This window comes from Poecilia formosa, unplaced genomic scaffold, assembly GCF_000485575.1.
Source record: "Poecilia formosa unplaced genomic scaffold, Poecilia_formosa-5.1.2 Scaffold765, whole genome shotgun sequence".
Taxonomy (NCBI): Eukaryota; Metazoa; Chordata; class Actinopteri; order Cyprinodontiformes; family Poeciliidae; genus Poecilia; species Poecilia formosa.
The window spans coordinates 33,537-51,784 of record NW_006800704.1 but is presented as its reverse complement, the minus strand read 5'-3'; the positions used below and the strand labels follow the sequence as shown (position 1 = coordinate 51,784).

General features: G+C 36.2%; 1 protein-coding gene across 1 annotated transcript; it reads left to right on the top strand.

Moving 5' to 3' along the window:
* The first annotated feature begins 3,552 nt into the window (after window positions 1-3,552).
* On the top strand, window positions 3,553-18,126 carry sqor (sulfide quinone oxidoreductase). The gene is made up of 10 exons (XM_016666667.1): window positions 3,553-3,744; window positions 4,408-4,621; window positions 5,840-6,010; window positions 6,091-6,144; window positions 7,161-7,355; window positions 7,452-7,661; window positions 8,163-8,346; window positions 15,385-15,452; window positions 16,330-16,508; window positions 17,378-18,126. The coding sequence occupies exons 2-10, from the start codon at window positions 4,421-4,423 to the stop codon at window positions 17,433-17,435; spliced, it is 1,320 nt and encodes a 439-aa protein (XP_016522153.1). The 5' UTR covers window positions 3,553-3,744; window positions 4,408-4,420; the 3' UTR covers window positions 17,436-18,126.
* The last annotated feature ends 122 nt before the right edge of the window (window positions 18,127-18,248 follow it).

Genomic DNA, 18,248 nt, shown 5'->3' with positions numbered 1-18,248 from the left:
GTTGTGTTGTGTGTGTATTTTATGTACAACAGATGTCAATTTAAAATTGCATATTTATACAAAGAACCTCAGTGAAAACGTGTTTATACATTTTTTTCTGGTGCAAAAAACTGATTGAAAATCGATCTATTGTTCATATTTGTTTTGTAAGGTTGGGATGGTAGTGCACATGGAAATAACCTTTATTAGCTATTCAGACTACAAACACAAAAAGACACGATCTAGACTGTCAGATGATTTTATTACCCCATGAAAATATGTCAAAAATCGTCCTTTTTTCTCTCCCTTTTTTCTTTTCTTCTTCTTCCTGTAAAACTTAATTCACCAATGAGATATTGACGTGGTGAAACCAAAACCTTATAAGATAGCGGAAAGACTTTCAGTATTCATTTATGTCGCATAAACTAATCAATACATTATTGCAAGGGAATGCAATACTTTTGCGAGTTAAAAAAAAAATCCATGTCGGTGGAATCAACTCACTCTCTTACATTTTGGTTACCTAGCAACCCACTCATTCTTTGGTTAGCTAGCAACTACCTGTTGAATAACTTGCGCAGCAGCAGTTTAAGATTTCGCTTCCATGTCTCATATAGCTCCTTAAAAAATAAAAAATACAGTGTGAAGTGAAAACTAGATAAAACAGGAACTAATATCTGAAATACACCAGATTGGCTTTATTTCAGATATTTAAAACAAAAAACGAATCAATAATTGTTGATTTTGACCAATATGAAATGCTTGTATGTCATGATATTTTGTCAGCCTTATGTAAAACAAAATTTCAAATATTGTTTTAGGGAGTCCTAATTTTGTTATTTTTTAAGCTAAGCTAGGTTAGCTATTTTGCATAGCTAGCAAAGTGGCATCATACACATATGATGTGTATTGATGTTTCTGATGATGTCACTCAGCAAAATGTAATGTTTGTTACTGGTTTCTGAAACTGGCTTTTTATTTTTGTGCTTTTATGACATAAAGCACTTTGAACTGCCTTGTTGCTGAACTGTTCTCTACAAATAAACTGATTGATTGTCTTTTGTCTTGATGTTCAGCTAACTGTATGCTAGCATAAATAGCCATAAACCCGCATAAACATGTCATGCTGCAAGTCCAAACTGATTGTTTGAGAGACGCTCAGTTAGCCACGCCCTTCCAGAGGCTTTCTATGGGTGCCAATTAGAAGGAAAACTAAAAATCTTTGAAAACCAAGTTTCATTTTACACCTCAAAATTAGGTGTTGCTTTTTGTTAATCTGTCGCAAATAAACCAGTAAATAAGGAAGCTTTACTATAATAAAATGTGGAAAATCTTGAGGCTTTGTGTGTCTTGCTTTGTGTGCAGTAGCAACAGATTGGTGTTCCTGTGCTGTGAAATAAATAAACAGGTGTCCAGAGGGCAAAGCAAAGCCTGCAGGGAATATACAAGTACCAGATGCTGTTATTAGAGCGATATCACTGCTCTAAAGCTTGTTTATTCATTCAGCGTTAATGGAACAGAATGCCATATATTTGTAGAGTCCAGAGTGTTAAATCAACCAAGTTGAGTAAAGATGGAAACTGAGGGAAATCGGCTACCACTTCTGTATGGCCAAAAGGCAAATAGACACTGCAGCTCTATTTGTATATAAGTAACAGAATGGAGGCTGTTTCTATGAATGAAAAAGGGACCAGTAAAACCAGTATGAGGAGTGGAGACAAGCTGAGTCATGGTGATGAAGAGATTTTGTGTTGTGGTTATGTGTTCCAGCAGATGTCTCAGATTGTGACCTTTCAGTTGCTACAAATGCTTCAGTACAGTAGCTCTCAAACTGTTTATAGCCATTACAACCTTTGCAAACATTTTGTTATCCAAGTACGGCCAACATAGCACACATTTCCACTGCTGAACTGAACTGTACAGCAGTACAGTCTGTTTTGTCCTGAGAAACAAAAGAACATGGTTTAATTTTTTTCATTTCTACTAAGAATTCTAATTTATCAATCTACAAACAGGAAAAAAATAAAGATAATAATCCCTAAAGCCAGGAATTCAAAATCCATATTTACAAAGGTTTGTTTGCACTTCTTTCAGCTTGTATTTCATAAAGTCACTCTGCTAGTGAACGAGTTAAAGCTAGCTTACCTAAAATAATGGACTGAGTTTATGTTTTTTGGGTTAAAAGCAATGCAAATGAATAGTTAAATTATTTAAATCACCGTATAGCCAAGCTTATTTATTGATTGCAACAGCTTTAATTCAAAATAAGGACACAATTTATTTCTGTTAATTTAAATAAATATGAGCATTGAATGCATATGAATATTACAGTTATGAAAATTAGTTTCTATGAACATTTGAAAAACTAAAAATACATTTGGCTATCCCTGTCACATTTTTTCCTTCCACTTAACTTTCCATTCCATTTTGATTCAGCACTCTGAACAACCAGGTTCTTACCATGCTTGGAAAGGAGATAAAGAGCTGTCAGCTGGATAACTGTTAAACTACGTTTTGTTTTTCATCCATCCATTTTCTTTACACCCTTATCCCTTAGTGGAGTCAGGAGGGTTGCTGGTGCCTCTCTCCAGCTAACGTTCCGGGCGTAGACAGGGACAGGTCGCCAGTCTGTCGCAGGGCAACACAGAGACAGACAGGACAAACAACCATGCACACACTCACACCTAGGGACAATTTGGAGAGACCAATTAACCTGACAGTCATGGACTGTGAGAGGAAACCGGAGTACTCGGAGAAAACCCATGCATGCACAAAATGCAAACTCCATGCAGAAAGAAAGACCTGGGCTGGGAATCGAACCCAGAACCTTCTTGCTGCAAGGCAACAGCTCTACCAACTGTGCAGCCACACTTTGTTTTTTAAATCAAATTTACTTTTAGGAGTATTTTTACTATGCTGTACTTTTTGCTTTTACTTGTGTAAAATATGCTCAAGTAGTGTTACTCTTACTAGAGTACATTTTTGGGTACTCTGTTTGTAAGCCACATTCATCAAAATTAACAGAGTTAAATGTTTCGCATTTTGAATTGTCCTAATTGAAATCCTGTTGTGGCCTCTGAATTCAGAATAATTTTGCAGAAACAGATAACTTGTCTGTTTCCATTTATAGTGAGTATAGTTAGAAAAGCTCTGCTGCATTTCAGCGCTTGTTCCCCTTACATTCGTAGAAAAAAAAAAAAAACAGCGATAAATATGGGTTTGTACTGTACTTCTGTCCCGGGTGCATAACCACATGTCTACGGATGGGCACCGTCTACGTGCTGACACCGACCCGAACCCGCCCACTTAGAAATGCCCTCAGGACAGTTTCAAAGTTACGTAGCACAAAATAACTGTCACGTTTCCAGGTACAGAGGTTTTTATCCGCACCACTAGTAAGTGAAATGATGTGCCTTACATTTTCCATATCGTTACGAAGGTCAAATGTGTTTCACTGTTTATAACATTTAAGCTAATTGTGTAACGTTTTACTTTTTCAAGTGCTGCTTTATGATTGGTCAAACGCCAGAGAGGCGGGATAAATGTCCTGGGGGCGCATTCTGATTGGATGCTGGTTCTGTCCGTTGGGCGAGAGGCGGGATCTGCCAGACTCATACCGCGTCGGACTCTGCGGTGCAGAGCTATTCCGCTGTTTTTCCACCTAGGAGTAAACAGGAAGAATTTAATCGTCCATTCAAGTTTTTTTCTTCTTTTTTGCCAGAATTGGCGGCAAAAACAAGCGGTTAACAATTCCTGCTCTTCAAGGTAAGTGTCAGACCTTTTTTCTACAACCGAACATAATGTCCATCGGTGTGTTTATGTGCAGGAATGATTGTTATGTTTACAGTTGGCTATTCAAAATGCACCAAGATTGAGGTCAGTCCGGACCCGCTCTCTCCTACTGTACCCTGATAAAGCCAATGTTTACTTTTGCTGCTTGTCTGGCGCTGCTGTACAAGAATTTTTGCGTTTACTCGGTATTAAATTTAAGTTAAACAGAGAAATCAATTTGAATTGCTAGCTTCACCTTATAGCTAAAAAAAACAAAAAAAAAAACAACCCTCTGCTGTTACATATTGTGAGTTTTGGACATTCTCTATGCTTTTGCAAAGGTTGCTGTGGTTCACCCGTATGTTACAATGTCTGTGGTTTTTTAAAGCCACAATCAAACCTTTGGGCTTATAGCTGTTATATGACTCTGCAGCAGAACAAGCATGTGTTTAATCTCCAAAAAAAAACAATGTAAAGAAGTTACCTAATTCTCTGTTTCTGCCACTAAAAAAAACAAAAAAAAACAAGTTGCCACCTCAACACTGTCAAATCCTTCATGCAGCAGCAGCAAAACAGGAAGTGCAGATTGTTGCAAGATTTAATGAGTTTTGAGCTTTGGTGAAATTGTTGCTGAGCAGAAACGATTTGTCCCCAGAGGACCAGGATCAGAATGGCTTCTTCGCTGCGTCGTTTGAGGCTGTACCACTCCACGGGTGTCGCTATCTCTCATCTCCACACCAGCAGCCGGGCGTCTGCTAAGCAGCACTACAAGATGTTGGTCCTCGGAGGAGGAAGTGGGGGCATTTGCATGAGTGCACGGATGAAGAGAATGCTCGGAGCCGACAATGTGGCTGTCGTGGAGCCATCCGAGGCAAGGATATGAGAGTAATCGCATGCACTGGGGTGCACCGATAAAACCAGCCGATTTCCTTAATTTTGAGGTATCATTGGTCAGCCCATACTTGCATGTGAACCCGATCTGACCTACCTTGGCAATTTGGATTTGCATGATTTGTTGTTTTTCTCCTTTCTACCAAAAACTTAAAGTCTTCAATCAAGTTATTTGGTCTGAAATAGGCCTGTCAGGATAGCAAATTTTGCTGGACGATAAATTGTCCCACAAGTTATTGCAATATACGATATTATTGTTGTTTTGAGACCATTTTCAAGTAATATAATGATAATAGCATGATATTGCAAGATTGCATTCTCAGGGATTAATAAACTTTGAATTCTAGTGAATATGAAACACTGGAACTGGAAGAGATTTTAAATATCCAAAACAAATAAATAAAACAACAGAAACAACAAACAAAATGAATTATAGAGTTTCTATCAACAAAATTGTCCTTCAAAAAGAGGGCAAGTTGAGCACAATGCACCAGACTGGAGATTTTTGTCATCCAGTTTTTGGTAGAAAAAGAGAAAAACAATAAGTTATGCAAATGGAAATTATTGAGTGTGTTTGATTAATTAAGCACAATTGATTTATTGCTTATTTTGACAGGCCTTGTCTCAATTAGCCCAACATTTCAGACAAAAAATCAGTACTTAAAATCGGAATCCGCAAGTCAGGATTTTTTTCAGACATTGGTAATCAGTGATCGGCCAACAAACTGCAATCTGGGCACCCCAATAATAACTGTACTGCAAAAACACAAACTCTTACCATTTATTTTTACTCTAGTTTATAAAGCAAATGTCTTAGTTTTGTGCTTTTTTCAGGTGTACTAATTAAAAGTAACTTTTCAGCAAGATATAGGAGCTTATTTTAAGTCAATAATTCCTTAATATTGATGAAAAGGTTCTAGTTCAGTTGGCAGATTATTTCACTTAATGCATTGGAAAAATGTGTTTTATAAGTGAAAACCTGCCAGTAGAACGTGTACTTTCATTAATATGAAAACAAACACTGATTTCTAGTTGAAAAGTTACTCATGAGTAAGTTTTGTCTTATTTCCAGAGTACTAAGATATTTGCACTAGAAACTAGACCTAAATTCTTGGTAACATTTTGTGTTTTTGCAGCATGGAAAGTTTGCAAATCATCTTTCAGACTTGTTATCTAACTTTTTTTTTGCTTCTCTCAGGTGCATTACTATCAGCCGATATGGACGCTCGTTGGGGCTGGAGCTAAAACAACCGCCTCATCGGCTCGTCCCACTGCCAGTGTTATGCCGTCGGGTGTGAAGTGGGTGAAATCCAAGGTTCAGGAAATACACCCAGACAAAAACACTGTCCTTGTAGACGATGGGACTGAGGTGATTTAATTCTTCTAGACTGACCTGAAAGATTAGTGGTATAAAACATGAGTTTGAAGTGATTCTTTTCTCTTCTACAGATCTCCTATGAATATTTGATAGTGGCTCTTGGCTTACAGCTCCATTATGAAAAGGTAGTAATGCTTTCTGCACCTATTTGTTTCTCCTTTTACATTTTGCGTAAATGTAATTACATAAAGTGCTGGTCATTTCATCGCTTCACCAGTTTCAGCCTGTGGTGTTGTGGTGTTTTCATGCCTGACTTTTCCTGATATGAACAGGCAGCAGGAAGTTGTATTTCGTTTTATGGTTTGATCAGAGGTCATAATCTTATGCACTTCATAAAATTTAACCAGCCCAAACCAGGTTTATAACCACATTCAGTGGCAATGGAAAATTACATGTTGTTCAGTCAATTAAGTGAGAGATTTGAGCAGTCTTATAAAAGTATTTATTTATCAAAATATCTAACTCCTTAAAGAAAAATCAGGAAATCATAAAAAAAGTTTATTTATTACACCAATTCATCTGACATTTATTTATTGTATCTTAATTAATTGTCAGAAAATTAAATAATTTTTATTTAAAAAACAGGACATTTAAGACAGAAATGTTTCATTACAGTCTTGACAATCTCTGGCCTCCTGCATGGATTTTAACCAGTCAATAGAAAAGCTGGCTGTTCAGAGTGGTGTATTCCAGTATATTAATGGAAAGTTGAGTGGAAGGAAAAAGTGTGATATCTGCTTCCTTAACAAATGCAGTAAAATGATCCCCAAACATGTACTGAGTGAATATACTACACTGCATGTATATGATTTTTTACTAGGCTGATATTTCTTTATTGAAAACTCATTTTTATTGGTTTTATGTAAATATTCTAATATTCAAAAATACTGAATTTGGGGTTTTCTTTAACCAGAAGTCATAATGATAAACATTACCAGAAATATCGGTGTGTGTAATTAATCTATGTAAAATAGGAGATTCACTTTTGAACAAAATTAACTTTTCAATGAGTATTTTGAAGTGGGGATTCGTGTGGGTCTGAAATGGTTTGTTTATAGGTACAAAATGGAGGTATTAAATGCAAGAGTACAATATGATGGTACAAATTGCAAAGAGGTCATTTATATTCTTTTAAATGTAGATTAAAGGCTTACCAGAGGCGTTTGAGCATCCAAAGATTGGGTCAAACTACTCTATCGAAACTGTGGAGAAAACCTGGAAGGCTCTGCAGAACTTCAAAGAGGGCAACGCTGTGTTCACCTTCCCAAACACGCCTGTGAAATGCGCCGGAGCGCCACAGAAGATCATGTACTTATCGGATGCTTACCTGAGAAAGGTGCTTAGTCTTTTGGATCAAAAGATAACGTATTTAAGAGTTTAAATGTGGTGTTCTGAATTTCACAAGGACATTTTATATATTTATGTATTTAAGACAGGAAAAAGGGCAAAGGCCAATGTGATATACAACACATCACTTCCTGTGCTCTTTGGGATCAAGAAATACGCCGACACGTTGTGGGACATTGTTAAAAGCCGCGACCTACAAGTAAACCTCAGACAAAACCTGATCGAAGTGCGGCCAGACAAACGGGAAGCTGTGTTTGAAAACCTTGACAAACCAGGAGAGACCAAAGTGTGTGAGGTAACTGCCTTTATATTTTCCATTGTCCATTGTTTCCATATTCTCCTTTAAAGGTGACCTGTTGTGCAAAATTCACCTTTTTGCATATTTTCATACTTTCATTTCAGTCTCTGCTGCTTCTAAAAATAGTCTAAGCACTAAAAAAAATACATCCAGTTATTTTGACATTAAGTTAATGTTTTGTGGTGTCTGTAAAATCAGCCATTTCAAAAACATTCGGAATGTAACAAATCACCAGCCCGTTACCTAGCAACCCGAGCTGAGCCCAGCCCGTCACCTAGCAACCGAAGCTCAGGGACAGAAGCCCTAAACAGCTCATTCTGAAAGGGAAGCAAAAGAAGCAAAACTCTCATTTTGTTAAAAAATGTATTGATTTTGTTTTGTATAACCCATAGACCTATCCTAACCTGTTGAGGGAAACATAATAGGTCACCTTTAAATAAAGTTCTTTTAAACTTATCTTGATAATTTGATGTTAAACTCCTCTGTTTTCTGAATTAGTACGAAATGCTTCACGTTACTCCGCCAATGGGACCCAGCCTGGTGGTTAAAGGCAGTCCGCTCGCTGATGAGAACGGCTGGCTGGATTTAAACAAAGAAACGCTCCAACACAACAAATATCCAAATGTTTTTGGGATTGGAGACTGCACCAACCTCCCTACTGCCAAAACTGGAGCCGCCGTCGGTAAGTGATTATTAGTTTAAACTCTCCAGGAAACTGCTGTAATCCAATTAATAACTGTATTGTTTGTGAGCAATTTGTTTATTTTGTACTTAAGATGCTTTATCTTTAAAATCTGTATTGTTGACACAACATCATAAAGACATAAACCAAGCCTACGAAAGTTTAAAAATACAGGGACTTTTTTGCATTCAGCCATCCTTATCTCTGGAAATAATTATCTTACATTTTATACTATATTATTAGGTTAGGTCAGATTTTCTGTCACAGTTGTAATCTAGTTGATATAAAGATTTTAATATCAAGGCAGTGTGACGCAGTAAAGTGAATCTCTTTATCTCTCTTTACACATTAATTGTAAACATGATGTGGTTTTTCCAGAAGGGATTCTTTTTATTGCAAACTGACATCTCCTTTTGAACAGAAAATTCATTAAAAACTGACATTTTTATTGTCAAACCTCTTGTGAAACATCTTAATGAATTTTTAGGACAGAATAATTAACGCTTGTATGAAAAAATGCAATAAGCATTTAAGGATTCAATCCTTTATGTAAGCATGGAGCCCTTTAATTGGATTTGAGTAATTTATCCTATCTCTCTTACGGACTCCATCAGGTATAATAAACTTCTTATACGGGAAGCCAAGCTTAACATTGAGTTTGTTTGTTTGTTTTGACTAAATACAGAATGGCTTTTGGCTTGAAAAATCTTAAAGGGTTTCTAAAAACAGCTCGGGCGCTTAAGAAACATCCAGCTATTTTTTTTTCTAGCAATAAGTTAGATGTGACCGTTTCAAAAATGGTCACATTTGATGGCCAATGTGTCGTTACCTAGCAACCCTAGCAGAGTTCTACCTGTCACCTAGCAACCCCAGCGGAACTCCAGTAGGCTCGGTCAGCTAGTTTTACCGCTATATGCACTGTACAATGGCTGCTGTTGACTTACCATCTAGAAACCACTTGCTGCATTCTTGTTGGTTGTGTTGGATGCTCTACTTCTTCTTTTCAAAGATGTATCTGTTTTCAGCCATTTTCACTTTCAGTTAATTTATCTGCCAATGCAACAAGTAGCTAAAAAGTTAGTCGTATTTCAAGTTTGCTGATATATTTGCGCTAGAAACTAGACCAAAAATACTTGGTAAGATTTTGTGTTTTTGCAGTGTAAGAATGATTAAAAAATAAAATGTTAAAATTATGTTTTGTATAACCCATAGACAGAGAAGCATAATAGGTCACCTTTAAGACTGACAATACTGACCAGTCTTTAAGTAGGCATTAAAAATGGCATCCAGGGTTTGGATGGATTTATCAGGTCTCATATAGATCCAACAAATATCTGTCTGTTTTTCAGATGCCAGATCTATGGCACAGACAAAGAAAAGCTCTGTATTGTGCAAGAGTTGTTACACATGAGGAAATGAAACAAAAATGCTGCAGTCACATGACCAACATGCAGTGTGGACTTTGGTTATCTGCTGTGATCCTTGAATTTTAGGACAGAGAGAAATGGCTTAATGTCTTTATCTCCTCTGCCAGATATTTTTCTTTGAGCTTAGCAGTCTTCACTCTGACGTCACAAATGCATTCACGTCTTACTGGCAGTAAATTCTCCTTTTAATGATGTTTTTACATGTTTTCTGGACCAGACATTTTCGTTACAGTACATCCAGGCTGCTTGAATTAAGTATGGAATGTCTCAAGGACGCTTGTGCAAGTGTGAAAACGGCATGTCCTGAACCCAATCTAGTTTAGATTTTAGCTGAGTCATTGTTACACTGAAAGGAGAATCCTGTTGCATCACAATGGAAAGAGTTACCTAAAGGCAGAAGTAGAAAATCTGGGAGGAGTTTTTGTTATATTTTGTTCCCTCGACGGCTGGGAGGTCCAACATTTACGGAAAGCAGTGAATGACAAAAGTATTCCTGCCTGCTAAATTTTTCCTCATTTTGTAACGTTACAACCTTAAACTTTATTGGGTTTTTATAGTGAATAACAGTGCAGAATTTGTGGAAATAAAAATTTTAAAAGTGTGGCAGGTATATTTAAACCGACCCACGTTCAGTCTTTTGGAGTAATGTGCCGTTACCAGCGGATGTCTTCACCTGCACAACTATTGTAAATAAACTTTTACCCAATCTTTTAAGCTCAGCCAGAATGGATGGAGATTTTGCTACAGTTCATGTGGGCAGGACTTTGACTGGGCCATCCTAACAAATGAATATGCTTTGATCTTATAATATCATACTGCATGAACACATTTTCAAAAACAAATGAACTTTTAAATTCTTTTGAATATTTAACTCTGAACATGGAAGATCTTTTAAATATCCAAAATAAACAACAGAAGGTCTCTGTAAACAAAATTATCCTTCAAAAAAGAGCTAGTTGAGACCAAAACACCAAACTGAAGACTTCTGCCACAGAAACGATAAATCATGCAAAATGAAAATTATTGAGTTTGTTTTAATGTATCATGCGATTAATTGATTTATTGCGACAGGTCCAACTAATAGTTGTCCTGTTTAAATATTTTTCCACCTGAGCTGTGGAGCTCTGCAGCTCCTCTCGAGTTACAACAGGTCTCTTGGGTTTCTCTTTGAGAAATTAAACACAAGGTCGGCACTAGAGAGTTTCCACATCTAATATTTGGTTCTATTTGGGCCCAAAATGGCAACATTTGTTTCATTTTCAGCTGGTGCGGTTTGCTTTCTCACTGTTCTGTACCGAATAATCCAAACTGTTTGGAAAAACCTGTTCACCTCCTCACCTGTGGTGGCGGTGCAACAAGAACTACGGGAGGAATCGGGACAAAAACCTCAGAAGAAAACACGAGCCCAACCTTTTCTCTTCACAAAATGTAAACAAAACTGGAGTAGTGTCAGATTTTAGCGGCTGTGGTAACAAACCACAACTGATTTCTCCCACCAGCGCTAGTCTCTCGTGTTTGTTTTGGCTGTATTTACCCAGAATCCCCTGCGTTGTAGTCCACCTCCTGCTTTCGGAGTGGATTCTGGTCTGCTGTATGCATTCGAACTGTGCCAGATTTCACTTCACCAGACCAAAGTTCGATTCCTCATTTGTACCTTAGATTTACAAAACCAACCAAATAATGATGGTAATTTATGTAATTGTCTGATTTGGGACTCAAATAGCTACAATCTGCGACAAGGACAACAGTAATTAGGTTATAATTCATGTTTTATTTTTGATAATTAAGATAATAGAGATTAGCGAGTCATAATATTGTCGCCATGTGACTGCAAAGCTAATCAAACTTTCCGCTCCAGGAACTAAAGTAGCAAAGTGCAATGTGACGAGGGACAGGTAAAAACAGGGATGTGCATTAATGAAAGTCATCTTCAAACTACATTTAATCACAAGTCGAGCTTTAAGGAGCGTTCAGTGTTTAACTGCGTCTATTTCTGCCAAGTCTTCCTGTTGCTAGGAAATGACATGCAGGGTTTAGGTTTTCCAGAAATTATCAGGGAGTTTATGACAGTTCAGATCATAGATCTTTGTCCTTTATCTTTATAGGGTGAATTAAATGCTCTTGCAAAAAACGGAAGATTCTCGCATTTCTTAAAACAGACATAAAAATAACATCAATTAAAATCAGCTTCTCAAACTGAGTCAAAAGCAAAATAAGTAAAAAGTGGGATTGAGTTTGTCTCTGTTTCCCGGACCTACTAGCTTGCTTATTCAGTCAGATGTGTTTGTATGGTTTCATGTTACATATTTCAGTTATGTAGGTCACTGAACTATAGGAAACACTCAACAAGAAAAATTACATAACAGTTTAGGTTTTCTTTTTAAATAATTTCTTTTATCAACTTCATATGCAGCATAATTATGCATCCACTTCAAAATAAAATATGTTTCCTTATATTTTAGCCTGTAATTTAACCTCAGCTTTAACATGAACATTGTGGCATGTGTGTTAGCGTTAGCATTAGCGTTTCCTACCGTGTGCCTCATTTAGAGCAGCGACTGGGTCAGACATTTTAACAACTGCTGGCACTTGGTGATAAATTTAGTTGGAGCTGCAGAGGTTGGAGAGCGAGCTAGCTGGCGGTTTTCCAAGCTTGTATTTTTAGATTTTGCATATTTATTTCATTATTTCACAATGATTCTGCATCATGTTTACACAGCCAGTCAGATAAAAGTGACATTGAATCAGTTCATGTAATCAGTTCAAATGTGAAACTCTTGTTTTTATTTTTTTATCCTCTGAAGCTTAATTACCCCGAGCCCATAATCTCCTCTGGACTGTTGGCGTATATTTATATCCTGGAGTAGAGATTGGTGGTGCTCAGGTGGAAAAAAAAATTAGGATTTTCCATTCAGTTTTCAGGTATTTATTAAGAAATAGTCTTATTTTTCATTAAAAAGGAAGTGAATAGATTCCACTTAAGCAACAAAAATTTATATTTTCTACTCAATGATCATACTCTCAATAAGACTCTCTTAGAAAAACAGTGTCTTTAGTCAGAGGCTTATTCAAAATCGCAGCAATACAGACTGCTACAGATCTGTCCTACCTACCCATCACTATCTACAATAACTCTTAAATTTAATTGAGTTACAGCAACATTTAATTTCCTTTTGAGATCTATGAAGTATTTTTGAATTTGAAATGAAAAGCATCTCTAACTCATGCCACCTCCACTACCGTGCTTTACATTGTTAATCAGATTCTTTTCCTGAAATGCTTTTAAGCCTAACATATATTATCTACTCTGGTGTGTAAATAAGTTTAGATGCATCTAACTGAGGAATATTTCTTCATTTCTGGTCGTTGTCTGTTTTCTCTTCAGTAAGACTTTTAAGGCGGAGGTATCCATTTTCATATCAGGAGCAGAAAGAGTCTGGTTTGGGTCCTGAGCTGACAATTTAGGGCTTCTGGAGACTTCTTTTAGCATCTTGCAGACTGTTCTCAAGATAAAGTCAGTTGGACAGACAGATATCTTGCCAGTTTTCTTCAATTATGGACGTATTATTATTCAGTCAGAGGGGAGAAGGAGTTTAAATGTTGAAGTTTTTATCAGGTTTTAACCTTCAAAATGTTGAGTATTGATGTTTTTAATTGCACCGACTATGATGAGTGGGAGTTTTCCTGTTTTAAATGGGAATAAATGTCTATTTTATTGCTCATCAGAATGTTTATTACATCTTACTTGGTATTGGTTTTCATTTTAATTTCATTTACTTCCATTTAATTTTTTCAGCTTTGTTAAAATTTGCATTATTGTCAAGTATCAAAATGTAATGTATAAAACTAAGGCTGCAACTAAAATGATCTTTTTTGAGTCTGTGTAGTCCAATCAAAGATATTCCATTACTACTTTAGTTTATTATTTTAATAATCGATGTCTCAGCTCTACATAAAACATACCCACTGGTGTAAGGTTATTTTTTGCATATTGGTGAATTAATCCATCGATATCAACCAGGCAGAAATGTTGCTGCTTCTACAGAAATCTAATAAAACTGAAAAATGGAGCGCAACAACTATACATTTGGTATAATTTTGTAATTTGTTAACTTCCTTTTGTACGGTGAGCCTTGGGTTAAATGTTTGCCTCCCCAGGATTTAAACTCATTTATCTGAAGAGGCAACACTGCCCCCTGCAGGAGCATCTCCAGAATGGCACACAAAACAGTAAAATTAAACCACAGTATTTCACCGCAGCTACAGCTACTATTGTGAAAATCTGTTGGCACAGTGAAATCTGCAAAATCTGCCAGTTATCACACAAGTAAATCATCATAATAATCTGCAATAATATTTCTATGATGCACAAATATTTGGCTAATTATATTTCAAGTTTTCTGAGCTCACACTGTAATATTCAGCCTGTTATATGTGATCACTGCAGTAGACGCTCAGATCTGACAGATTATTATACTGAAACACACAGAGGAGCGACAGGAAATGACCATTTATCATCACAGTATTTACCAATAGTATCAGATGCAACCCTAGAAAATATGATGTTGCGAAATATCCACTCACATCTTCCACATTTAGTCTATTGTAATTCAGTTCATAAATACTTAATTTACATAAAAGAAAAAATAAATGGTGTCGTAAATTATACTATACAACCATCTTCAAAAAGTCTCTTTGGGCAGGAACGATCTCCAGTAGCAGTCAGTCTTGCAACGCATCTGAAGAGGCATCTGACTGAAGACTGTTGCTGTATTAGAGTTTAGAGTTTAATATAATGGCATCCTGAATTTCCATGCAGGAGAGATTATATTTCACAGTAAACATGTTAGGCCTGTCACAATAAATCAGTTAATGGCATGATCAATTAAAACGAGCTTAATAATTATCATTTGCATGATTCATTGTTTTTCTTTTTTCTCTTTTTCTACCAAAATGGATGACAAAAGTCTTTGGTTTGCTTTGTTCTCTACTAATGCTTTATTTGAAGGATTATTTTATTTAGAGACACTTTATAATTCATTTTATTTGTTTTTTTTTCTGTTTGTTTTGTTTGTTTATTTAGTTTGGCTATTTAAAATGTCTTCCAGTTCCAGATGTGATTTTGCTGCTCTCATTTAAACCTTTATTTGGCTGCATGGTTGGAAAGTGGAGCAGAGTTTGAGTCCGTAATATGATCTTTGCTCATTATGTCTGGTGGAAAATGTGGTTTGAGCTTCCTCGTTCTCTCTGAATCAATTGATGTTGGGCTGAAGTACATCAGGAAAATGTTATGGTTGGTGAATACCAGGATATATAATCCTCTCAGTTTGATGAAAACATCATTAGGTTGTCAGGTGATTAAACTTTAAGTAGTGGCAACATTTTAACAGAAACCTGCTTCAAAAAAGTGTCACTGTCTCTTTAAGGTGTAATCGTCTACATTCATCCATCGGCGCGAGGATTAGCAGGATGTGTTTGTTTTGGTCAGAGCATGCTGGGACAGGCTGCAGCTCCTGAATGTGAAGGATGTTTCAGGACGGCGAAAGTCTCTGGATTTTTAACTCATTCCTGTAAAACAAGTTAAATCTTTCTTTGTTTTTCTTTTTTTTAGCTGCACAGTCTGCGATCCTGAACAGAACCATCGGCAAATTACTGAAAAATCAGAAGCCAGATAAGAAGGTAAGCAATGCTAATCGGCTCTTATGAGTTTTAGTTTTTGCTTTAAAGGGATCTACAATTAGTTTGAGGAATATTTGTTTTATTTTGCCTTTTTTTATTGCAGCCAACAGCAACATAATGTGGCATTGTCTAAATTTACATCAACATTATATTTTACTCTGTAGAAAACGGATCCACTGGCGGAAAAAATGGCGACTTCAGTGGGTGAAAGATATAAAACATAACGAAAGATATAACATTTTTGAAGTAATTGAGTTTTTACATATCACAAACAGCATTTTTTAGTAATTTTAGTTAAAATTACAACATGTTTAAGCAAATATGTTCACCTAATTATGTGTAACTTTAAAGAAATCTGCTGGATTTGTACTGAAAATATCTGCTTTTTGTTCATCCGAGGTTGGATTCACTCCTTTATCAGCTCTAAGAACTGAATTTCATCTGCAAAATAACCATTTAGGCCTGTCAAAATAAGCAATAAATCAGTTAATCACATGATAAATTAAAATAAAAAGTCTTCAATCTAGTGCATTGGTCTGAAGTAGAGATTTTTTTTTATGGACATTTTTTATTAGAGACTTTGTAATTAATTTTATTTGATGTTTCTGTTTTTTTATATAGATATTTAAAGTATCTTCTATTTCCAGTGATAAATTGTCATTAAAATTAAAAATGTGTTGATCTTTGAGAATGTGTTCTTGCATTATTACACCATTACCGTTATACTCTCAAAAGAACAATGTTATCATTTATCTCAATAACATCTGGGACAATTTATCGTATCAACATTTGCAATCGTGACAGACCCAAGTGTATTAAAATTTTGAATTTGCCCATTTTGTTTGGGTTCAAACAGAAGTTGTCTTGTTCTTTGCAGTACGATGGCTACACTTCCTGTCCGCTGGTGACGAGCTACAACACAGTGGTCCTGGCAGAGTTCGACTACAACGGGCAGCCGCTGGAAACGTTCCCAATCAACCAGGCCAAGGAGCGGAGATTAATGTACTACATGAAAGCCGATGTGATGCCTCACCTGTACTGGCACGGGCTTCTCCGGTATGCATACGATCAATAATCACTGATAGAAGGATTATCAGTCAGGCTGCACCCAGTGTACTGCACATGTCACCTGCAGAAAAACAGCAGGAAGATATTATTATAATGATTTAGTCTATTTATAATTAGGCTAATGAAATCAGTTTTGATTTCTGATGGCTTAGTTTATTCTGATGCAGCTGCTTGTTCATTTTTCATGTCGTCACCTTAATAAAATGGAATGATTAGGTCATTATTTTAGGAAGGCGATGACGTGATGCATCGTTTTCACAAGAGATTTTCAAATGTGAAATTCTGGAAAAATTTTACTAGAACGGTGCAAAAATCCTTGCAGTCAAAATGACTGCCAGTTGTGACCAAAACAGGGAGGAATGATCGTGTTCCATTTGAATGCTAAATATGAAGTCAATTTTTTATAGAAAATTAATAGTTTTAGGAAAATCCTATTGCAGCTTTCTTGCTCGCTATGGACCGTTTGTCTTATTTAGACACTGAACAAAATTGCTTTAACATTCCTAGTAAGTAATGTCTGACCACTGAAGCTTGGGTCATTTCTTTATCCACTCACCTGCATATAACGGCTCATTAAGACGTATCCTATTCACTAATGTCAATTTGGTAGCAAGATTCCTTTTTCACGCTGTTGTAAATAGTTGTAGTTCCCCAACAACAAGCTAGCTAATGTTAAAACAGGAAGACAAGGGCAGGTAACCACGGCAACCGGTGACAGTTTATAGGCAGGTTGTTTCTTTCTGCAGTCAGGTTGCCATGGCTACAAACAAATAATCCCTCTATTAAATGCTTAATTGTAACACCCTCTTTTTTTTATTGTCTTGGCTGCTACCAAATCTTTTCATTTCTGTTTTCAGGGGGCTGTGGGGCGGACCCGGACCATACAGGAAGCTCCTCCATCTTGGAATGAAGTAAAACAAAGAAACTACTGAATGAATACAGTTCATTATTTCATAACCCCTGACAGGACGGATACATGCTTATCTGTGACATCATAGCAAACTAATTCATCTCAACTGGCTTAAAAAAGTGGGCAGTTTTGTGGTTGCAACAAAAATAAATAACTTTAATGAGAGCCACTTCTTTAGCTTCATTTGATGAGGTAAAGGAAAAGTGAAACTGCTTTGCTGAGACGTTGGTTCAAAGCTGACAAGCACAAGGATGAGCATGATTCTGTTTCTGGAACAATCACATTATATGATTAATCATAGAAACGCCTTTAACTCCACAGCTTTAATGTCGATGGTAGTATTTAAAAGCTTTGTATGAATGTTTTGATCCAAGTTGCTAGTGAAAAGTGTTGTCCTGGTAGCTGATATTAGTTGTTTTAACTTGATCAAATTGCGTTTATTTTGTCTCACTTTAGCAAAAAACCGAGGCGTGCAATTCATCAATTGGAGTTCACCTTAAAAATGCTGCACTATAAACATGAGAACTACCATAAGTGCTTTCTCACACATTTTATGTGTCAGTTTTGGACGTTTTGTCTTACATTTTAGATTTTTATTCTAAATACCATTGTAACCACTCAAACAGAAATGATTTAAATTAACAAAAATGTATTGCTCCTAAATCAATAAAACGACAATAAGGTTTCAAATCCATGGAACTTTTTTTGTGTTTTATTAAAACAAAAATAAATCTTTTGTATGGTGTTAAACATGTTTACTCTGCAGTATGTTTATCAAAATATAACATAAAGCTGTAACTTTTACTGTGTAAAATGTG

Bases quoted from the DNA above. Each gene is read 5' to 3' on its own strand.
- sqor (XM_016666667.1), top strand. From the start codon at position 4,421: ATGGCTTCTTCGCTGCGTCGTTTGAGGCTGTACCACTCCACGGGTGTC. The intron at 6,145-7,160 runs GTAGTAATGCTT...TTTTAAATGTAG, and splicing joins TACAGCTCCATTATGAAAAG to ATTAAAGGCTTACCAGAGGC. The intron at 8,347-15,384 runs GTAAGTGATTAT...TCTTTTTTTTAG, and splicing joins CAAAACTGGAGCCGCCGTCG to CTGCACAGTCTGCGATCCTG.